General features: G+C 32.6%; 1 protein-coding gene across 2 annotated transcripts in view; it reads left to right on the forward strand.

The window, feature by feature from the left end:
• Positions 1–1,539: 1,539 nt before the first annotated feature.
• Positions 1,540–25,468, forward strand: part of LOC118193838 (uncharacterized) — a 147,310-nt gene continuing 123,381 nt past the window's right edge. For both annotated transcript variants that reach the window (XM_085827179.1, XM_085827180.1), the window contains exons 1-4: positions 1,540–1,632; positions 6,754–6,990; positions 16,655–16,885; positions 23,381–23,614. In XM_085827179.1, coding sequence (XP_085683305.1) covers positions 1,563–1,632; positions 6,754–6,990; positions 16,655–16,885; positions 23,381–23,614 — 772 coding nt within the window. In that variant the 5' untranslated portion in view covers positions 1,540–1,562. The remainder of the gene's footprint in view (positions 1,633–6,753; positions 6,991–16,654; positions 16,886–23,380; positions 23,615–25,468) is intronic.

A 25,468-nucleotide genomic window follows, 5' to 3' on the forward strand; every position in this document is an offset into this window, starting at 1 on the left:
CGCAATTAAAGACATTCACTGCAAGTACAAGTGAGTTCTTTCTTAAAATATGGCTAGAAGAAGTCACCTGGATGACTTCAGACCTGGAAGAATGATGGAAAAGCTGGAGGAGGGGCGTAGTGTGACCAGTGTAGCTGAAGAGTTCGGGATGAACAAAAGTAGCATTTCGCGCGCTTGAAAAACCTTCTAAACGATAGTACAGTTGTTAGAAAGGTTGGTGGTGGCCGTCCCAGGAAAACAACTGCAATGGATGACCGATATATCGTCCTGCAGGTAAAAAGAGCCCGAAACCTGTCAGCAAGCGCCATAGCTCAACAACAGTACACAGCAACGGGGCCTTTTTTGTTCAATAAAGCCTTTTTTGTTTGATTGCATACTGTTTGCATTGTATTCATTTTTGTGCACCCATGGTTTCGTCATCTTTTAAATACAAACTGCTGTCTCACATTTCTGAATTTCATGTCTCTCAGAAAATTTCTCGTGGAGTTATGGCAAAAAGAACACCTGTTGCTTAAGGTTCAAAAACATTTTACAATCTTAATTACGGGAACAAACACAAGGTTCTCTGCGAAACGAGGAGATTTCTCAAATTCATGTTACACATAAGAAAAGCCATGAAAATTCTCAGGCAGCCAGCCCGTTCGCAAGGATTTGAACTCAAGTCTAATCACTAGTATTCAGTTACTCGACCGCGTGACCGCTAGTGAACACACACCTACAGGTTTAAACGCTTTCAATGACAGTTTATTATATTCCCATGAAATCTGACAGCAAATACGGGTGTACTCAGACGTAAGGTGAGTATTTTAAAAGTGGATAAATTTCAGTTGTATAATAAAAAAAATTAATTTGATGATAAAGAGATTTTTAAATTTCAGTCAGACTAGACATTTTTGTATCTGCTTACTGATAAAATTTGCATATGAACAGAAATGTAGGGAACAACTGCAAAGCAAAATTTATTAGTTAATGGATCATCTGGTGGCAACAACGACATTCATAGTTATTCTGACTTTACTTTCTGAAAGTATTTATTTTTTGGCTCTTTGAAAACACATCTCGTAACTGCATAACTCGTCATATGAATTTCACTGAGGTTTGCATTTTAACATATGGAACTTTTTATTTTGATCTGTGCACATTTCCCGATATAAATTGACCAGTATGAAAGAGAATAAATTTGAAATGACATTGTTAGGATTGTAACAAAATTTAAAAGATGCTCTCCAATAAAAATTATTTTCTGGAACTACGCTTTCGTTTATATTCCTTTGTTAAATTTCTTCCCCTGTACAGAGCGATATTTCATGTTTTTCCAATTCACTAATGATACCAAACATAAAACAAGTAACAATTATATGTTCTTATTAAACATTATATAATATTTTTAAAGAATTGTAGACTTTTGGATTATTTAAACCAACTTTTTTAATCAGTTTCAAATGTAAATATCATAAACTCTTATCATTACATACAGATGTTTTTTATCCCAGTACTCACTCACATAAAGTAAAGCCTTTCTCTTAAGAAGGTCACTTGAAACTTCTCACAGGCTAGAAGACATGAAGATATTTCCTCTGGTATATGCGATCGCTCTAATATCAGCGCTGTGCTTAGCAGATCAAACAGCGGGTAAATGTTTCTCATTTTTACAGCAAATGTCGCCTTTATATTGCCATTCATTTCTTTAAATATATTCATGAGGGCGATTTTAATTAGGTTTACATTCAAAAATAAAATAAAATCAGTTTCTGTAATATTTGACAAGCCCATATGCTGCATTAAAGATTGAAATTTTTAATTCGAATTTTTATGTCATGATTAAATTAATTCACTAATTAACTGTTTTATTTAACATAAAGTTCTTTTATTAGATTATAGCCTCATAATGCATTTACTGCAATTCATCGAAATACACAATATTTATTAGAACAATATTCCCTATACCTTAGTGTCAGAGGTTATTCCGATATTGCTTAAATTTGCTCCTAGAGGAATTATTTGGGTGCTACGTTTAAATAATAAGTTGATTATTATTCTTGTGTTATACACGTTTTAAATCATTTTTAATATATATTTGTGAAATATATAACATACAAATGTATTTAATGTGATTTGCACCACGATTGAAAATATATGCTTTTCTATGTAACGTGTATAATATTTTGGGGCAAATAAATTTTTAAATCATTTCTAATATATATTTGTGAAATATATAACGTACAAATGTACTTAATGTGACAGGTATGCAAATCACATTAAGTACCACGATTGCAAATATATGCTTTTTTATGTAACGTGTATAATATTTTGAGGCAAACAAATTACTATTTTATTTTACTTGCTACTTTTTATTTGCTGAAAATTCGTTTTTGAAGTTTTTAATTGAACGGATATGCGTATGTATTTTGTACACTATACGAAATCTGAATATTTTTCTATAGGTCAGCTTTTAATTTCAGTATATTGTATGTTTAATATTACTTCCATATTCCATATTATGAAAGCGAAAAGTGCATTTCCTTGCTTTCTCACTTCCTTGCTTTTTATTTATAAATTATATTTCTTTAAATATTGATCTAGATATATATATTTCTAAACACAAAATTTCTTAAAATATAGTGGAAGATTTAATGAAAATCTTTCGCAATACCGATACATAATAGCAATACCGATCATATACGAAGTTAATCCATAATAGCAATACCGATCATATTCAAACCCTGCATATATTTCCAGACGTGTGAGAGTAAACAAGCATTATGCTGAAATGTTTTTTGTACATAATAATCAAAACTTGTATGTGAAACCTTCGGCGCTTGCGATATTAAGTACTTCTTTTATCCCAGGTACGCTGGATGCATATCAGTTATGAATTTGATATGCTTGTTCTATTCGTTTTCGGTCACTACAGTGCGTAACTGAAATGCTAGCTGGGCTCATTGATGACGATCAAAAGGTTACGCGAAAAGAAAATCGTGTAATTTTTGCATGTAAATGTATGAAACTCCATATTCTATCAGCTGATAGATTTACTGCAAGGCGATCGTGTAAAAAGTAAGATTTTGTTTTATACAAAATTATCTGTTCTCAACAATGTTAGATTAGTTCCATAAAATATTTTAAAATTTATGAGATTTCGTAATGGAACATTTATATCCAAGATCAATTCACAAAAAAAAGAAGAAAGAAAGTCTACAGCACCTTTGAACAGCTCCTGTAAATGAAAAATGGCAATTAAACTGCTAGATGATATGTACAAAGATTTACAAACATAACGTCCGGTGCATATAATGGCACATTAGAAATTTCTATTTTATGGTGTGAATATTTATAAAAAGCAGGAATTAGATTCATTATTAATTTACTGGTTTGGATAAATTGTAAAGTAAAAATAAAAATTACGAGGCTAATCGAACACAGCTGGACATTCAAAACTCAACACCATGAAAAAGATCATTTTTACCAGACAAACAATACAAGGTGTCAGACAGAATTACAATCCCATGACACTTGTGGAACACAATAAAACTAACATTTTGTGCATCCGCTTTAAGCTCCAATTGCATGCTCCGTCTGACCTCACCTCGGCAGTGAAAACAAGATGCTTTGTGTATATGGGGTATATCAGTCCATACTGTTTCCATACATTGGGGGCGGGGCAAATTCATGTGGTATAGTTGCGCTTGATATGGGACACATTTGTCAATCATGCCTTAAAAATAAGGGAAGGGAATAGTATCCGAAAGTTTAAAGAAGCAGCTCTTTGTATTCATTGTCTGCCATTGAGCATTCAGTAAAGTAAATAAGTAGAAAGTGGGAATAAAATCTAGTGACACCCCAAACCATAGCTCAAGCGACAGGCCACTCTGCCGATTGCTTAATATGCATATGCCATCGAAGAGCCTTCAGACGCTAATGCAACCTCTACAGTACAATTTCTTCGACAAACCTACTAAGACTTCCCAAGCAATTCTTAGTTTAGGTTAATTTATTTGAATATGGCAAAGCAAAAAGGGCTTATGTGCCTAAGGGGGGGGAATGAATTCAAGGAGGAATTTCTAAGGGGATGTGGCTCGTAATCATATTACACATGAGGAATACTGCAAAACCCAACCATGCAACCAGCTCATTTGTCTGGGAGCAAACCCAGCTGGAACTCCCACGGCTCAGCAGTCCATTCAGCCACTGATGGCGCGACAAACGAAAGCGTAGGATGAAAACTTATAATCCCAGTACATAAGTAATCTACTCTTATCTTTTTTTATAATGTTTACAGCTGGTATTTCTGACACATATTATTTGCATATGCTCTACAATATTAAACATTTCCTTGTCTATCACGATGCATACGTAATGCAAATTTTAAAATTCTTAAATACTCCCGGCATGGTGAGGTTTGGATGGGTAGCAATATATATGGCATTTAAATATTGCAATAACAATATTTTATTATAATTTTATTGTAAATTGAAAGAAATAAATGAACTTAGGCTCCCAAAAGTACAAAATGGCAAGTCAAGTGGATAGTTAACGTGATGGCAATGCAGTGTCTAAGAAGATTTTTTTCATTCGTTTTATGTCAAAATTTAGCAATATACATACTAGTTATAATACATACAGATCCGATTGAAAATACAGTGTTAATTTATATTTATCAAATGAATTAAGACTTCTCCAGGCTAGTCTGTCCCCTTGGTAAATAATTAAGCTGGAACAGTATTTTGATTTACTTTATTTGTCTTCACTTTTATTTCCAATTATTACTTTTCAAAATTTTAATTTACTACAATTTTAATTACAACTTATACTGCATTTATTCAAACAGATTTATACAAAATTTCAAACATATTTCTACTAATATTGTTACCTAGCACCTATAATCTTAAATTTTCTTAAAGATTCTTTCACCTAATGATCTTCGAGGTACTTCATATTGCTTCTTCTAAAATAAGATTTACATAAGTTACAATTTCAGATTTACAACTTATGTAAAATAGTTAGCATAAACTTATGTAAAATAAGATTTACATAAATTACAGCATTCTACGAGTTTGTGGGCTTGGAGTGATTGATGACAACACTTGAAGAAGAATCAAAGCACAATTTATTTGTCCATATCACACAGGAGAGTTCCAAAGACAAGTTTACAGCCGTCGAAAAGCTACAATAAACAAGATGAAACAATCAGCAAAACAGCCTTCAGGCTATCAGACTATAACGGCAAAGTACTAAAGTACAGCTTCACGGCAAAGCCCTAAATTACAGCTTCCGACTCGGTCTATCGATTTCAAATAGAGAAACATTCATTAATTATTGTAAGTAAAATAAACTGCATATTCAATCTTTGGAACATGCTGGCCAAATAGTATGTAGCAAAAGAAGAATAACGCCATGATCTCTGAAATATATATGTAAAAGCTCTCCACTAGCGTTGTGTTTCTCTGATAACCATCCATAATAATTTTTAATATTTGTTTGGAATGTATTCTGTCAAAGTGAAGTTTAATGGTGTCAAACACTAGGGTGACTGGGTGCGAGACTCTACCCCTAATCGAATTAAATTAAAAGTTACGAATTAAATTCTTCCAACAAATCAAATCAGTCAGCTTAAATAGTGATTAAATATTAATATTTTTAATTGAATTTAGAATATGGTTTCGTTCTGCGGTTTCGTGGATTTAGAGTAATTGATGATAACCATTGATGAAGAATCAAAACGCAATTGATTCGCCAGTATTACACAGAAGAGTTACAAAGACATTTACAGTCGTCGAAAACTACGATAAATACGCTAAACCAATCAGCAACACAGTCTTCAGGCTATCAGGCTATAACGGTGAAGACAACTCCACGGCAAAGTACTAAAGTAAGTGCTTCCGACTCGGTCGTTCGCTCTCAAGGGCTAATATTTGAACTCAAAGCACTACTACTGAACTCAACACAGTCAAGATCTTCGATAAAGATAAAGGGATAGATATATAACATATAACATCCTAAACATCCGAAATGTACATTATCATATTTAAAAATATTTATAAAAAAACTGTATGTATAAGTGGCACTGTAACCTTTTTAAGAATTGTTAAAAATGCCATCCTGCCTACTAGCTGTAACCACGAATAACAGGTATTAGATGGCATCTGCCAACATGATAATTACATCATAATTACATCGAGGAACACGTCAAGTCCTAAGGCCCAAGGTCACTTTGGTAGTGTTTTCGGGGGGGGTGCTCTTCATCAAAATTGGGAGGGGGCGGAACTGAGCGAAGTTGTACTCAAGGTTCTTGCCAGTGAAAGGCGCAATCTTGTAGTCCTTGCCACTTTGAATTTCGTGGGCTTGTTCTGGTGTTATGTCACACACACGAGATACGTCACAACACAGCTACCATCTAGGACTTAAATGAGGAAATCGCATCAATTTCCTTTTAAACTAAACTATCTGCATCTACACTCGATTTAGCAAATGGCAAGAAACTCTTCCCTCAGTGTGTGATAAGTTAACTTTTACCTTTATTTATACTTCTTCATGCTTCACATTTGTGTATACTTCAGGTCTGAGGGATTATTCATAACGGTATTCAAAGAGAAGATACGGCAGCGTTAAGATTATATTTAGTTATTAGTTGAAGTTAAAATAATTTTTACGTCACATCGGAACAAAAAATTAAGCATTGCATTAGTTTTCTCTATTTAAATTTTATATACTATTTATGATATATATGCATATTGTCTTTTCACAAACGTCTAGAAAAATGCAACAATAGTGATGAATGCAAAAATGGTCGTGAATGCAGAAACAACATCTGCGAGTGCAAGCCCGGATTGAAAGGTGATGACTGTGAACTCATCGAATATTACGCCGCAGACTTTAAAAATGATGAAGACGATAATGGCATGTGGTGTTACTATGATACGAATACTAAGGAGACAACATGCAAATGTGAGAATGGTAAAGAATTCAACGGAGATTTTCGAATTTGCCAAGGTTTGTATGAAATCTTTAGTTTAACAGCTTTAATATTATAAACTTGATTCATGTTCACAGTTAATTTCTGTACCTTGAAATAATTTGTTCATCTAAACTACAATTTTATGTATTTCAGTCGTCCTTTTCTTAAGTCAAATGAACTTGCACTGCTCTTCCAGAGGTAATGCGCAGAGTTACTGCAATAGAAATACACTGTTTAGGCGTTTTTACTTCCTTGTACAAATTAAAAAGGAAGTATTTAATCGCAAAAAGTTTCAGGCAGCATATTTCAACGAAAATACCCATTTTGACCGCTATCGAATACAATTTAACGATGTATTTGCAAGACATCTGTACGTAAGAAGAGGATAAAAAACTATTTTCCTCCAAAAAAATTATAAAACAGATTCAAAATTAATTGTGAAGAGAATTTACCATACGTACGTATGTATCTCGCATAACTCAAAAATGAGTGATCTCAGAAGGTTGAAATTTTGTATATAGGACTACTATAACATATAGATGTGCAGCTCGTATTTTGGTTGCAATCGGCCGCACCAAACGTATATAAATATATTTATATATATATCCACTCAGTTACCCGGCCCATTGATCTGTTTCTTTACTCTTATATGTATGTAAATTGTGCATTTTTTGCTTTAAAAATGATTGAATTATATTGTTCTTATCTTCCAGTTAAGGTATTTATGCCTTTAGGAAATCTGCAAGCAATCGTTGCAGCAACAATTTAAAAGCTGTTTAAGTGTGTTTAAGCCTAATTTTTAAATGACATGGCGGACATGTTTGTTTACACTTGAAACCGCAGAATAGTAGATTTGTTACCAATCTAGAGAGACTAAGCATCGCAACAACAAAGATAACGCCTTCATTTATTATTGCAAATTAAATTACGCTCAATCCTTTCTGGAATTTTTTCGAGGAAATAATTGTTTAAGATTTACTTCGTAATTAGATACTTTAAGGTATTTAATATACTTTAAGGTATTTAATATACATTTAGTTATTTAATATACAGTGGAGGCCAAAATTGTGGACACTTTTGGAAATTTTTATGTTTTTGGTCTTCGTATGCTTATAGAAAATGTTACGTTTCGCAAAATGCAAAGTTGTATATATCATTTTAAAGAGAATTTATTACTGAATTCAATACAAAACGCAAAATTCAATTTTTTGCAATACAAAAAAGTTATATGTACTTTAATATAAATAAAAAAGCACAGTTATGAAGTGGTTTGTAATGTCTAGCTTTCCTGGCCAATCACGGTTCTTGTTCTGAAAGTCAATAAATGTTAGTAACTGCCAGTAGAAGCTGACATCATGTTTACACTTGAAACAATTTATTATTTTGCTTTGTTCTGTAGAAGGAGGACCTGTTTCTTATACACTGCAATTACAAATAGGAATTTTTGTAAAAATTTTTAACATTTAGTCAAGAAGCAATGACATCAAATAAAAGAGTAGATTGGACACCTAAAAAGAGATGTAATATTATTGTGTTACGAGAAAGTGGTCTTTCCTATGCTGAAATTGCAAGACAGGTGGGTGGTTCAGTGAGTACATCTGGAGTCCGAAAATTTTGTTTACGATATCAGGAGACAAATTCAATAAAAAAACAAAGAAGGAAAATGCCGAAAAAGGTGCACCACATCTATTGAGAGAAGAATAAAAAGACTATGTCTCCAAGATAGAAAAATGTCATCAGCGGCCATCAGAAGTGATCTGAATGATGCTGGTGTTTCTGTATGTTCAAGAACAATCAGGAGAAGATTAACAGATGTTGGACTGAGACGTAGAATTCCACGAAAAAAGCCTTATCTTAATATTCAGCAACGAGAAAAAGACTACAGTGGGCAAAGGAACACATTAATTGGACAGATGATCAGTGGTCACAAGTTATATGGAGTGATGAAACTAAGATATCGTTATTCGGTAGTGATGGGCGAAAATATGTAAGACGTAGAATAGGAGAAGAACTACATCCTCACTGCATTCAAGCAACTTTGAAGAACCCACTTAGTGTTATTATTTGGTCATGCATGTCAGCAGATGGTATTGGTCGCCTTCATGTCATCGATGGGACACTGAATGCCAGAAAATACATTGACACTATTCTAGAACCAAAACTTCTACCTTCCATCAGAGATCTCTTTCCCAACAATGCATCGTTTATTTTTCAGCAGGATTCTGCTCCTTGCCACACGGCCAAAATATCGAAAGAGTGGTTTCGTATAAAGAGGATTAAATTGTTGTCATGGCCAGGAAACAGTCCTGACCTCAATCCTATCGAAAATTTGTGGCACCGTTTGAAAACTCTTGTCCGAATGAGGCGACCATCAAATAAAAGGGAACTCATTGTGGCTATAATTGTTTCCTGGCATCATGTAATAACGAAAGAAGAGCTTAAAACTCTTGTCAGCTCTATGAAACGTCGATGTGAAGCTGTAATCAAAAATAAAGGGTACCCTACTAAGTACTGATAACTCACTGCAATCATCACTATCTAATGTATATCGATAAGTATTATCGTTTAACTTTTTTTGTATTGAAAATAATTGAATTTTGTATTTTGTATTGAATTCAGTAATAAATTCTCTTTAAAATGACATATACAAGTTTGCATTTTGTGAAACGTAACGTTTTCTGTAAGCATACAAATTTCAAAAACATAAAAATTTCCAAAAATGTCCACAATTTTGGCCGTCACTGTAGATACGTGATACTTTGATATAGATATTTTGAGTTTTTATGTATTTTTGCATTGTCGCGAAGTGTGAACCGAATTAATTGAATGAGAAAAACTGTTTTTTTTTTTTTTTTTTTTTTTTTTTTTTTTGTTTGTTTGTTTGTTTGTTTGTTTGCTTAATTTCCTTTATACATCGTTCTAGATTTATTACAGTAATTGAATGGAGCATGTGGCAACGATTAGATAATTCTTCAAATGATATAAATTTTGTGCATTCTGCGCTATAATTTGATCGAAATATAACGCTGTTAAGTGAGCCTAGCGCCAGAGTGCCGCTATGGTAAACAAATATACTGAATTTTAAAGAGTGCATTTATTCTATTGTGCTTTATGCGCTATCGACGTAGATTTAATTCAATCCAATAAGTTCAAATGACATGCAAGAAAAATTCGTATAATTTAATATTTTGTACAAGGAAGTCATGTGGTGTATACATCAGATTTTTATTTTCGCAAATAGATATGTTACTATAATATAATGTAATGTAAAACACGAGTGTGTTGCATCCCTCCAGGCTGATTAATAACCGACCTCATGGTTAATGCAGCCCATCCAACAGAGATTAAACTAAAATACAGTTAAAATATTTGCAGTTAAAAAACAGTTAAAATCCAAATTCCCATTATTCTTCTTCCGCCATTTACAAAGTTTATCAAATCCTTTGCAAATCTAAACTCCCTTTTGTCGCAATAGAATTCCTTTATGTTACCATTTTTTTTCCTTAACATGTCTTAATAATACGCAGCCTTCAACGAACTGTCGTGCATTGCCTTCAACACTATAAAAATTACATTGTCATATTATTTTTCAAATTAAATCTTTTCAGGTATGCCGGGAAGCGCCCGTATCCAGTAGTTATCTGATTGTAATCAAGATCACATATCATTCTCATATTTTTAGAATTTTAAAGTTCAACAAATGAACATTCTTTTTCCTCGAAATGTTCCATTTCTGTTTCCAGCAATCATAATAGAAATCTTTGATTTTTACCAATACCAATTCTTTATGCTTTCTGAATGTCGAACGTATCGCCGGCATTATTCGCAGCAGCTTCTTTGGCTAGTACGTCGGTTGTCTCATTGCCTATACACAAGTATGGGCTTTCACCCAGTTCATTTTCACTTCATGTATTTTCTTAACATTTTCAAGATCTGTTATATATGACACCAAAATATTAATGTTGTCAGCATCTTCTACTGCTTCCAAAGCAGATACTGAGTCCGTATATATAGATATACGGACTCATTATATACGGACATCCGTAAATAGATATATATATATATATACGGACTCGCAGGATTTCTACGTCATCCTGCCAGTTGGAAAGCAATAAGAACGCTCGGGGTTTGCCCACCCTTTTCGAATTTCCTCGTTTACCAAAGAAGACGGCAATGATACAGATCTGTTTTTAATAATATTTTTTCTCTAAAAAATTATTTCTAGGTCTTGGCAAGACCCTTGCTTCAATTCGTCAATTTTATTATCTTTTCCGTTTTGAATTAAAAATAATTTTCGGTACTATTACAAAGCATTAACTCTTTAAGCTTGCAGGTCCACCTATAAACTCTTGTATATTTTGACTAATAGCATATCGCTATTTATTTTTTTCTGTACATCGGCATTTCCTTTCCATTACTTATTTATTATCTTTATTACACCTTAATGTGTTAATTTAAGCGGACGCGTCGGGAAATTGGAACAGAGACTTGAGACTAAAATTTTTGACATAGTTTATTTAATTCATTGAAAAATGTGTCGCGTACAGTTTGAATTGTCTGTTTTGGGGAAACGCGTGATGGAGTTAGCTTAGTTCGAAATTCATTAAAAAAAATATTTCCCCTGACGAGCCATAATGAACTTCCAATTGGGCTAATCGATTATATACCGCTTCTTAATTTTATTTTTTAACTCGATTAATTAGTGAGTACTTTTACTATGTTTTAAATATACTTAATTAGTTTAGCATATAGCTTACTATTATTGTTGATTTTTACTTGTAAATAATAAAATCTTGTATTTTTCTCTTTTAACACATTTCATTGCAACTAATTTTGCTTATGTTAAAGTTTTCACGGAACCACAGTATTTAAGCAACTTTTTAGCGTGAGTACTAAAATTTATCTTTTAATTTCCTTAATTTTGCAGCACAATGCGCAAAAGTTTTGACCACATAGGTCTTTTTTCGTTTGTTCTTTCTACTTTACTTTAAATTATATAGATATATATATGTTACGGTGAAACACCGAAATCTGGAGAATGTCGACTTTCACCGGTGAATGTCAACATTCACATAGTCTCTTGGTGTATGTCCGAAATATTTTCCAAATACTCTTATTTCTGACATACACCGGTCAATGTCGACATTCACCATGTACTAATGGTGAATTTTGAACATATAACAATATTATATTTTCTTCTCCGTAATTCAGTCGCAAATAAACGCACTTGAGACTTGAAATAAGAGCTTAAGAACATGAGAACCTAAAACACACAATACATTCAAAATGAGAAAGGAAAATAATAGAAGTTAAAAACTTACTTAATTATACAGTACGTTCTAAATACGAAAATAAAATAACAGTAATAAAAAACTTACTAAATTGATTCAAATCTTATTTATTGCAACAACGTAACCTATTATGGAACTTTATGACCTCTCTTTCCGACTTTCACCAGAGCATATCTGTGATTGTCGACATACACCGGTGAGGGTCCGAATATACAAGAATGTAGTGAAATATTCTGTCTTTCACCGACGTATTTGGTGAATGTTGATATTCTCCGGTGAAAGTCGACATTCTCCAATTTCGATCTTTCACGGTAATATACATCTACATACAGTCACGTTTTCATCAATCCATTTAACAGCAAATATGATAGCAGCCAAATCGGCTTGAAAAACCGAACTGTAAGGTTCAGTTTACTTTTGCGATAATCTATCTCTGTACCTAACAAGTAAACCACGTATGCTGCACCATTCTATTCTCATAACCCGAACCGTCAGTAAATATATCCAATTCCCTTGCCCAAACATATGGTCTCTGATATTCCACTGCTTTTCTTAATGCAGGATGTATACTGTAAATTTATCTTTTAATTTCCTTAATTTTGCAGCACAATGCGCAAAATATTTGACCACATAGGCCTTTTTTCGTTTGTTCTTTCTACTTCTACTCTAGATATATATATGTTACGGTGAAACACCGAAATCTGGAGAATGTCAACTTTCACCGGTGAATGTCAACATTCACATAGTCTCTTGGTGTATGTCCGCAACCACGTATGCTGCACCATTCTATTGTCATAACCCGAACCGTCAGTAAATATATCCAATTCCCTTGCCCAAACATTTGGTCTCTGATATTCCACTGCTTTTCTTAATGCAGGATGTATACTGTTAATTTTAAAGACAGAAAAATATGTATTACATTTTGCAAAACAACTAACACCATTTTGTAAACAAAATCACCAACAAAACAGGCAACAAATTTTATTTTCTAAACAGAAAAACACTCGAGAGATTCAGAAACCTGCTATTATTATTTAATTAACATTAATTAGAAATGTATTACAATTACTTGACATTCATTAGAATTACCTGAGTATAATGTTTGAAGACATCACATAAGAAACAATTTTTAAGAATAATCATAATCTCATAATATGATAATAATAGCTTGCGATCATGGCTAACAAACGGGAGAGTCGAAATAGAAAATCTTCTGATGAACATATAAAATTGTCCATATATTATAAAAGAAAAGAAGCAAAAAGATTGCAGTTTTCATAAAACTAATTTTGTAATTTATGCAGAATCTCTAAATGAGAGTCCACTACCAGTTTTTTTGGCATAACCTATGCAAAACGAAATGTACGATAATTACTTCAAGGGTCTTGAATGTATGAGTGTCTTACAGACAAATTTTTCCTGCCAAAGGCCAAGCGAGCGTCATTTTGCGAAGTGCATATATTAAAATAGTTCTTATCAGTAGCACAAAGGAAATAATTTCCAGATTGCATACGTCTTTAAAACCCCATTTTACAGATATTAAATACAGGGTGTTAATAAGTCCGAGACCCATTTTGATGATTAATAACTCATAAAACAATAAAGATAGATTAAAATTAATAACACAAATGGTTAGATAGGCTTCCACGTGTGGCCCTTTCGTCGCACGGAGAATATCAAGTCGAAATTCAATTTAAAGCCAGGTACCGGCAAGCATGTCGGCATCCACAGAAGCTACTGCGGTTGTAATTCTGGCTTTTAGGTTATCCATGTTCGACACTCTCCTCCTGGAAACGTTGTCCTTTAAAAATCCCCAAAGGAAAATGTCCATAACATTGCAATAGTTGCAAAAATCAAAAGAGAGAAAAATGCAATTAATAAGCAGACGATATTTAGAAAAGTACAGATATTTAGACTGGAAAATGAAATTATCTGATATTAACCACACGCGCAGACGATATTTACAAAAAGATATTCAAACCTGAAAAGGAAAATATATAAGTTATTCCATCAATAAATGCCATAAGTTTGTTTATAGCTTCATTATTTTATGAGTTATTAAACATCAAAATGGGTCCGGGACTTTATGAACACCCTGTATAATGCCTCGTTCATGTAGGCAAATATCAAATAAGTTAGCAGGCGCTAGCATGAAGGGACATGTTGATACTGCTGCAATCCTCACGCTGTTGATGCCTCATGCTTGCCTCAGATTAATGCAAGATTACAGATTAACTCTTTAAAATCCAGACCCTTCGCTAAGCTGTATCCTCAAAATATCCGAACAGCCCGAAATAATTTTCCAGTTTCCCAGCAATTTCCTCCCCTCCCCGTCCATTAAAGCAGAAAATAGGTGTGAACATTTCAAATGACATCCTTTGTACTTTCTAACACAGATTCCATTAGCCTTTGACCCCGTTCTTTATAGAACTATTCTGAAGGTCAGATTAACAAGCCTTTCCGGCTTTGTTATGATCACGACTGAGATTTTGTTTATTTTCGTTATTTTTATAGGAAGGAATAAATTGTTTAAAAATAAATATAATCCTTAAATTTTTAAACTGCTCTTTTATTGCTGTTTAAAGCTTAAAAGCACACTGTACCACAAAAGAATCAACAACAAAATGTCACGATCAACCAAAAGATAAAAAAAACTCTTAGGACAAACTGTCTTCAGTAAACTGATAAAATGCATTTGGGGAAAGTGCACCTGCTATTGCATACCTTAGGGGGAGGGAAGAAAAGAAGATTACGATCTCGGCCGTTTTCGGGCGGTTCTGGTTGTTTCAATGTAGGGCAGTGTCGGGTGGATTGGATGTGAAGGAGTTAATGCAAGATTTATTGAATCTTCTGCTTAAGCAGTATTTTTCTTTGGAATTCAAATGTCACATTTCTTTCAAATAATTTGCGTATAGTTTATTTTATGTCGAGGTAAAAATGGGGATGATTGCACTTCTTCTGTTTAGCCCCATGTTTTGTAACTGAGTCAAAAACGTTTATCATCGCCAAGTATTCAATTGTAAACATATCGAGACTGTGATTCAAATGTGCTTATTTGGGCTTATTCCATAACTGTTAGAGTTACCGGGAGCAAATACAAGCTTTCTTTAAAACATCCTCTACTAACACATTTCTACCCTTAGGCAGACATTCTTCATGTACTTTTCCTTAATCATCAAACCCTAACCTAATCCATAACTATGAACCTCAAAAATCCTACTCAATATAGTTCCAGTATAATGCGGCGCTAATTTACTTGACGCAGCCTGTTCGACGCTTTCTGAACGACGATGTTTTCCGATTGCTGGTTCGGTCTGTCTAGCTCCAGTTCCAAGAAGCTTTATGTAATTTGGCAATTAATAGAAAGAGCTTCATCAAGAATATTTTACCTTTATCAATGAACTTAAGTTAATCCATAAATATCAAGAATGTTCAAGAATCCTGCTCAGGATTGATTCTAGAAAGATACATTTAGGACATACTTGGTGTCTGAATCATATTTTCGAATAGCTGTATCAGTCAAAGATCGAGCAGCTGTTCAGCTCTCGTTTCAAGAAGCCTTATTTTTATGACATCAAATGACAAGAGTTTCATCAAAAATCTGTAGAACGGCGCCATTATTTAACAAATGTTATACTTAGAAATGCCGTGCATGAAATCTTCCGGGTAATCAATTCATGAATGTTTGATAAAATGAACAAGGAAACCTGGTGGAAACTTAACCTTGCATATATCATGGATTTTAAATCACACGTTTAGCTTTCCTAATAATTAATGCATATATATGTGTATACTATATTACCTTACTATACATACATACAATGTTGTATGTTATTGTATTAGTACGGCACATAGGAAGTTTGCTACTTTTTGCGTATCTTGTAGCATCAGAAGAAAACATTTTTTAAGGAATTGTAAATTTCTCTGTGTGAGTTCTTGTAGGTTAGGAAGTTAGTATATCTGATTAGCAAATGAAAGATGCGTGTTTTGAATCTCTATGAGAAAGCATTTGGCTTTCAGAATGCCTGCTCTAAGAAGATTAATATTCTCGGCCTAGTACAGAATGAAAGACTTGCTTTTCTTCTAAGTTGCGTAAAGTAATATAATTTTAGTAGCTGCGCTTATATACAGGTACATATCAAATTAAAAGCTAAATGTAAGGGGCATAGAATTTGGTGTATGAACGCAATAAAAGGCTAAAAATATAATGCGTTAATTCTGAAGTTAAGTAGGTTCTACCATTATAAAGAATTTTCTATTCTTCAGCAAGAACGAAGCTTAAAATAAGTCACGATTCTTTAAGAATCTAACTTCGTATATTTTACATTAAATTGTACGTAGAATCATACCTTAAAATAGCTATTTTATGCATTCTTGTATGATTTCTAATACTCCTTATTATTTCTAGTGCCTTGTAGGGCATATGGTGAATGCCTAAATGGTGGAGAATGTCAAAGAGGCTTTTGCAGATGCAAAGATGGTACGAAAGGAGATAGATGCGAGATAATCACAGGCTGCACAGAGGAGCTAAAGATAAAATGTATTAAAGCCGAAGCAGATTGCCAATCTTTTGTTGGCGGATGGACGACTTGCGCATGCAGGAATTTTTCGCTTATCTATAATGGAGAAAAATGCGTAGGTATGTTTAAACTGAATACAGTTTAATATTTTACAATTCTTTTTCTATTTCAAATAATATGAACAATTATCCATCGAAGTTTTAAATGCAAATGAAACAAAAATTAAGCATAATATAAAATATACTACCATTTTGAAGTTTTACCATAAAGTTTTCGTATACTTTAAACTGTGTAATAATTGACACATAATGTATCTCATTAAATTTTTAGCTATTTCCCTTCTCTTTAGAACAAGTTTTATAATTTCTAAACAACAGGATTTCTTTTATTTTCTGTGAGATAAAAATGTTTCAATGTTTAAAACAAATTGCTGATTTAAATATATTAATGTCTCGGTTTACGCATTAAATGCGCGAAGAAAAGAGCGTAAAGCGAGTTAATCGTAAAACGGTGGCAGTTATATTTTTCAACTTTTTATGAACTATTTTAAATAAAAAAGAGCACAAATATAATAAAGCTAAAAATAGTATTTAACTATGAAATGCCTACTTAACAAAATTTTAAAAATAAAAATTAAACATTAATTTTATTCTTTTCGTTTATTTAACTATAGTACAGGTCGTTGTCGAGTGCTTTGCCTCGAACAAACTTTACAAAAAAGGAATTCTTAGTTCATTATATATGTACATTGAAAGAAAATTACACTTTACAAAGAAACTATGTAAAGTTGATTGTCTCCCTTGCCTTTGAACTGCAATTTGGAATGATGCTCCAAAAACTCATCCTTTATTTTCGTGAGAGTCAGAATCATATATACAGTTCAACAATTAAGAAATTAATTGATAAATCCTTTTGGTTCATTTTTTTTTCAGAAATATTTTCTAAGGCATTTTCAATACCTTAATTTTCTTGTGATCTTCTTGTGTTATCTGTAAAAATGTTTCATTTCTTCATTTGCTAGTCTTTCTCTGTGACATTTCAATTATATCTTACTGTCATTTTCATCAAATTCGTTAATTTTTTCCTTATAGCTACAGCATTAACTTGAATAATCATTTCATTTCTCTCAGTAGTTTCTTCAGCATTTTCGCAAATTTCTGGCAAAATGTCTTTCCAAGTTTTACACATACAGATTGAAGTCATTTCTTTTTTAGCATACTTAATATTTCGAAAAGCATATGCGATGTTGTAATTTTTCCAAACTTGCAGGACATTTATTTCATTAGAATTCATTTTTTCAATTAAATATTGAAACGTTTGTCGTAAGTAGCATGCATAACTTGTATAAGAGCCATCATATTTCACGGCAGGTAGGCAATTATCTGGAATCTAAGTATCGATATATTCTAAATTTTGGATGGCCAGGCGAGTTGCTAATCAAACAAAGGTCCGAACGTGGTGTTCATGGCAATAACGCTTTACCAATGAAGAAAAATCGTGTTTTAATCAAACTTCAAAAATTTCTATTGTAGAGAGACCAAGCTTTCCTGTTCGCTAAATCCCGAGATGTTTTGATTTGCCTTTCAATGATCCTATTCCTTTCAATGATCTAAGTGTTTCAGAATGATACACAAGCAAAGGCTTGAATTTGAAATCATCTTTAGGATTACCTACTAAAAGCAAGGTGAATCTGTCTTATGATACTAATCCTTCAGCACGATTTTCGTCTTAATTGTATGTTCGTGATGGTTTAGTTTGGTTTATTTAATTATGGCAAAGCACTCGAGGGCTATCTGCCCAAGAGGAGGGATACCTTTCATGGAGGATGTTCTAAGGGAAAATGGCTCGCATGCACGTTACACTGTGAGAATAGTAACTTCTCACACCACGCAGTTTGCCGACATCACAAATTTTAATCGTAATTGTGGAACTGCACGTGTGTATATAAGCACCGGTCAGACTGGTTTCTGCTTTTCTTCCCTTCTTCGCCCGTGACCTTCCTGCAGTCACTTGGCAATTAACGACGCCCCACGTTGTGCGGTTTTGTGTTCTGGCATGTCGTGCTAATGGAGTTTCATCGTTCCTGATATTTTCACATGGAGTGTATTTCTGCATAAAAAGAAGCAGAACTGGTTGCGATTTATTTAGATGACAATGCTCAGTGTTAAAATCCATCTGCCACGATACCGTTCTAAAACATTTCAAGCAGATTATCTATAGGTGTTCGACTCCAGAATGTGCATTACCAGCGATTGTGTGACCACGTGCTTATTTTAAGTGTGTTAGAGAATGTGAAAGTGAAAAAAACGATCTTGCACTTGTACAACAATATTATGGGCCCTGCACGAAATTAATATGTGAAAATTTCGACTGCATTTATGCATGATGTGAATAGATTGAGATTGGTCGACTGATAGACATGTTTCTGCTTTCGTCTATCATCCCATTTTAGGTTCTCACGTTTTGTGTTCTAAGTTATGATATTTTATATGTGTGTGATAAATGTTCCATATTTAATCCAGAAAATGTGTTTAATAAAATAAATGTGAGATTAGAAAAAGAAATTTGTCTCCGCAAGTCTCATGCATGTAGGTTATTGCGTAAGTCAAATATTTAATTATTCTTCTCACTAGGGTTTAATTTGCAATGTACTACCACTAAGAATTCAGGCCAGTAAATATTGGGTACATGTAAATTTAATTAAGGATTTCTAGATAGATATTTGGTTAGATTGTCACATTACAACGCCTCCTAGTAGTGCACACCACTACATACACATAACGAAAACCACGAAAACGTTCATCCAGCCAGCCTGTTCACCGGAGTTCGAGCCCCGGACCTAACTACCAGTAATCAACGACTTACTGCTCCTCAGCTGGTAGGCACTGTTCGAAAGGGTATACTTTTTTAAAAAAAACCAGTTTCATCCACTTTGAACACAAACTGGGGTGAAGAGCTCTCATCAGTAATAATTTCCTTTCAAATTTGTAGACTTCTGCAGTTTTATTGTCAGCATTAGCTGCCTCGTCAGTAATAATCAAACTGTGAATATTGCTTCATCTTTTGGATCTATCAAACTAACGGTCATAAAAGAGTTGAATATGTTGCTCATTTTTTCTTTCTTTCATGTATAAAATTTAAAATGCTTTTTTCTTTTGCCACAACTATGCTTGGTTTCGAAATCGATTTAAATATTGAGGCTTTTTTTTTTTTTTTTTTTTTTTTTTTCATCTCTGCAAAAATTGACTTTCTGTAGTTCATCACGTTTTTACAATGTACTTGATTACTTTGCATCAGAAAATTTGATTTCATATTTTCAGAATTTTTTTAAGTTTTCATTATTTATCTTTTCATAGTTGAAGTGGCTAATTTTGAGGAACTTACGATGTTAAATCCTTCGAATCAAAGCATCACTTCCAGTTTTACTTCCAATGAAATAGCTTTTCTCTCATTTGAAGAATCGGCTTCAATTACTTAATAAAAAGACTTTATTATTTTTTCAAAACTAGTGATGACAAACAATAATTCAGAAAGCACCCAAGTAACTTATTATGTACAAAAACACATCTGTGAGCTATAACGCAAGCCAGACAATATGATGTAATGTGATGAGCGGATAGCCAGAGACCATCTGATATAAGTTACCACACAGCCGCACTGCATCGCGCCAGCACAGATCACCGCTTTGTCCCAACGAATTTCATTCGCTCATAGCTGGTATCATAACTCCCAACTAATAATGTTCAAATTAATTCTATAGTGATATGGTTTTTCTTGATTATTCTCAAGTAACCTCATTCTGTTACCAAAAATATGAAATTTTGAATTTTCATCAATTTATTTTTAAAACAGTATTATAGAGAATCATCGTAAATCAGTGCAACGTAAACCGGAGCATTAGCGTAGTTCTTTCTGTAATTAGTATAATCGTTCTTTACGATTGTTGATTACTTATACAGTGGTTCACTAGCATTATTGGTTTATCTTTCAGTTTATCCTATTTTGTAAACGCCTAAACTGATCAAATGGAATAAAACATCAATGTAGCATTTTTCAAATGGATTCAGTAAAAAATAATGAATGATTAAAGTTAATTATGTCAAGAAATTTTTACACATTGTAAATAGCTTACTTTTATTAGTTTGCAACATTTTTACTCCATACTAAATAATAATAATAATAATAATAATAATAATAATAAGTGCATTTTCTTTTGTTCTTGGATAAATTTCGCTTTAATTGAAAATACAACTTTTCAAAACTTAAAATGCTTTCATTAGCCTCACTATAATTTTTGACATGAAAACAAGTTATATCTGTTTGTAAATTTAATTTTTTTACCTTCTTCTTCTTCCTATACACGCTTTGTAGACTTGAACTGAAAATTAATAGGAATAAATTAATAAAACTAGAAGAGATAAATTTAATGCTATTTAGGAAAAAAATAAACAGTTGTAAGTATTGATAGTATTCTTCCGCCATATTTATAAATCTAAAGAGAAAGCATGCAAAAAGAAAATATATTACTCCCTAGGGAGCGTTTTTTAACGTTTTATATGTTATCTTTATTAATTAAATAGCATGTTCTTCGCACTTCAACCGGAAAATTCAATTCAACAGCAATATCCCAAAATAATTTGAAAAGAGCATTTCTATAGAATTTCCCATACACAGTCTCACGCGCTGGAAATAATTTTTTTTTTCTGTACATTTGCCGTTGCTCGCTTTGAAATCATTGAGTTTGTTAATCAAAAGTGCGTTAAGATTTTACCAAATATAAAATCGATAATAAAACAAATTCCAAATTCAAATTTGGGCTTCCAGATGTCAATATTCTCAGTTCGATTACGTCATTCAAAATTGGATGGCTCTAATGTACCGTTGTGTTTTCAGAGTGCGAGAAACGTACGTATATTCCCAAATGATTAATTTGGGAAATACTGGGCCAACAATGTAGTTTTTAAAGCTTAATGCTTAATATTATAAATCGATAATTCGAAGAATGATGAATGAGGGAATAAATAACGTTATTTATATAAGAGTTCATAACCAAATATTAAATTAACGTATAAGGTACTTTCTCCTTCCGCGCGCCTTAGAGCACGTCCAAAGCATATTCCGAAGGTCCGGAATTCGAATTCCGACAAGGGCTCATTTGGATGGCTTTGGGTCGGATGCCGCATTTTTGGCATCCCTGCATCGATATAACCTAATGACTCTACAAAAGATTTGGTATATTACAAAGCAACTATTAGTGGTCATTTGAATCTATTAGTGGCAATATGTGAAACTTGGTTGCGAAGACTTGGTTTGATTTAGTTGATTATGGCAAAGGAGGCAAGAGTTATGTGCCTAAGGGAAGGGATGGCTTTGTGTAAGACTGTAATCTAAACTGGCTCGTATACACGTTACACATGGGAAAAACCACGAAAATGCCCATGTAGCCAGTCCTTTCTCCTAGAATCGAATCCAGGTTGGAGCTACCAGTGTTTAGTCATTTTACCGTTTGGCCGCTGGTGGGGCCGCAGTGCTGACACTGGTCAGAAAAATTAAGTGTTACATTGCCGGACTTCATGCTTTGTATATAAAACCAGTTGTGTATGAAAAAAGGAGAAGTTAAAAAAAGAGAAAATACTGAAATAATTTCTAATTTTAAAAGTAAACTGTTGTTTAACTTAACAAGCTTCTTTGTTCATTAATTTAAATTATTCGCCAAGTATTATGAAGAAGAAAGTTTATCGAGTAATGGTCACTGCATAAAATTGTTTGTGAGGAAATATTTTATCGCTTTATCTTTCCCATTCACACTCCACATGATAATAAAAATAAATAATTCCGCACAAAAGTACTGAATGAGTAATAATGGCCAAATGGATTGACTAATAATGTCCAAACAGAAAATTAGGGTAGCTTCGATTATTAGATTCGCAACTGTTGCACCATTTTTGAACATACTTGAATTTACTTCTTTATAATTTCGTTTACATATATTTTTGTATCATTGTGTTTTTGATTTTATAAATTATTTATTTAATTAATGCATTTTGAATAGCAAATTTACGAAGTATTTTATTTAATATCGGAATTTCCCCTACTTCGCGATCGAGTATTTTTATGCTTTTATTTTCTGAATTATGCTTTAGAACATTTAGTTCCCAAATGACTGATGTTTGCATTTTAAGGATATCTCAACTAAAACTAGAATGCATAAATTAACAGTCCTTGGCGATATTCTGGAAATTTCCGGAAAACACATTTTTAACACATAAGGAGAGTTTTCACGAACCTTCCAAATGTGTTTACCTTTCCCTCTGAGCAACCCTATAAATAAGATAGAGGTTGTAAGTAGCCCTGAAGCGGTTGGACTGAGAATTGTAGTGTGTTTACACTGTTAAGCTGATGGTTGATGAAATTTGCTCTGTGAGTAATTTAGGTAATCTAAGGTGTTACTGAAATGATAAGAACTTCACAATATTTTTCTCTTCTAACTGTATATAACGTTTTACTTTGACTACAAAAGCTGTTATTTTCTCCGCTTAAATATGCTTTATTTAGAGATTTAAATTATTTGAAATACGCATTTCTTTATTTCATAAAAATCTATTGCTTTCTAGAACGCTGTTATGACCATTCTTATTGCAAAAATGGTGGACAATGCATAGGTGGCTATTGTAATTGCAGAGAAGGTACAAAAGGAGATAGGTGTGAAATTTTAACAAAATGCACAGATGAAATGAACAGAGAATGCACTAAAGCTAATGCAAATTGCGTATTTGATAAAGCTTCAAGTAAAGCATCTTGTGTGTGCAAAGATCAAGCAAAGGTATATAATGGTAAAACATGCGTAGGTAAGTTTAATCATGTTTCGTACTTATTTCTCTTTTAAACATGAGAAAGATACGGTGATAATTAAGTTTCAGTTTTTAGCATGTAATGAAAATGTTTAAAAGATAAAAAAATTAATTATAATATAAAATGTTTCGAACTTTTGCCAGTTATATTACTTTCCGTATACCGTTAGATTAAGTAATCATTTTATTGCATGTTCATGTTAACAATTTTTATTTATTTCTTAAGCATTATTTAATCTTCTGAAGCAATCATTCTTCATAATTTTTTGAAGAAGAAAAAATTAGCTTTAGTCTTATCTGACGTAATAAAATAGTGGTTTAAGGCATAAAAATAAACTCTTAACTCGGGTTCTTTTGAATGTGATAATTTTGGATAGTAACGATTATTCGAATTAGAATGCATTTTTTCAAAAATATGAAATATATATATTATTCGCATTATACTGTGTTTTTCTTCAATAATCATTTGAATTATAGTTATATAAGTATTTGAATTACACATATTATATATGTGTATCATTCGCCTTATACCATATTTTTCTTCAACAATCCTTCAAATAATGCTTATATATATATTCGAATAACACACATATATATAGTATATGTGTATCATTCGAATTATGCTCTATTTTTCTTCAACAGTCACTCGAATTATGTGTATGTAAATTTTCGAATTATAAATATATATTATATATGTGAATCATTCGTATTATACTATATTTTTCTTCAACAATCATTCGAATTATACTTATATACATATTTGAATTGCACATATATATATTATATATATGAATCATTAGAATTATACCAGATTGTTTTTCATCAATCTAAAATATATGTGCTGTTCTATTCATAATATATTTTTCTTCAACAATCTAAAATATATGTGCTATTCTATTTATCCATATTTTTCTTAAACAGTCTGAAATATATGTACTTTTCCTACAAAGGAAAACATATGCCTACATAGATAGTTACATAGAAGCATAGATATGTACTTCAAAAATACTTTAAACAGAAGAAATATTCTTATTACCACAGTTTCTAAATAAAAACAATTGCTTTTAAGAATTACTAACTGTGATATTTCTACCAATCTATTGCCTCTGTAGTTAAAATCAGCAATTTTTATACACATTCTGAAAAAGTAAAACTCAAAACAGAGTGTGTCCATAATTAAAGAACACCATTTTAGTCTTGCCTACAGACGAAACCAGTCAGCAGAAATTCCTTAACATTTCTGGCGGACTTTAGTAAGGATTGGTAATTCCTTTCATCAAAAAAAAATTAGTTACACATGACATAACGATTTTGGCGTTTTATTTTGAAAAACCTGTCGTAAAAAATAAATCTTTGCAATATTACACTGCAACTATTGTAAAAAACCTAGAAACATTCGCAGAGATTTTGTTTTCTAGGCGCTTGCTGCTCATAATGAGGAAAATAAATTTAGGAGATCGCGCTTTGTTAGTAAAATTGTTTTACCAAAACAGTAATTTCGCAGTAACCCTTATACGGAAATTTTCGACTTCGAAGGGGACTCGAAGAGATTCAATGAATGTTAAAAACCTTCGTAAAATGATAACTAAATTTCAAGAAAAGGTTCTTTTTTCTGTTAGTCTTGGAAGAAAAAGGAAAAGCCGTTTCTGCAGAAGCAGTACAGGTAGTAGAGGATACAACTTGAAACTGGCAGAGGGGGCAGAGGCATTGCCTAGGCCACGTTCTAATGTCCATAAGGTCTTGCGGGATATCCTCTGATATTATCCTTAGAAATTTTTACTAGTGAAGAGTATGAATCCGTATGAATTTGACGCTAGACTCTTGTTCATACTTTAGTTTCTTACTCGCTTT

The sequence above is a fragment of the Stegodyphus dumicola genome, chromosome 11 (genome assembly GCF_044657685.1).
Source record: "Stegodyphus dumicola isolate Sdum_Otavi_A_Nest chromosome 11, ASM4465768v1".
NCBI lineage: Eukaryota > Metazoa > Arthropoda > Arachnida > Araneae > Eresidae > Stegodyphus > Stegodyphus dumicola.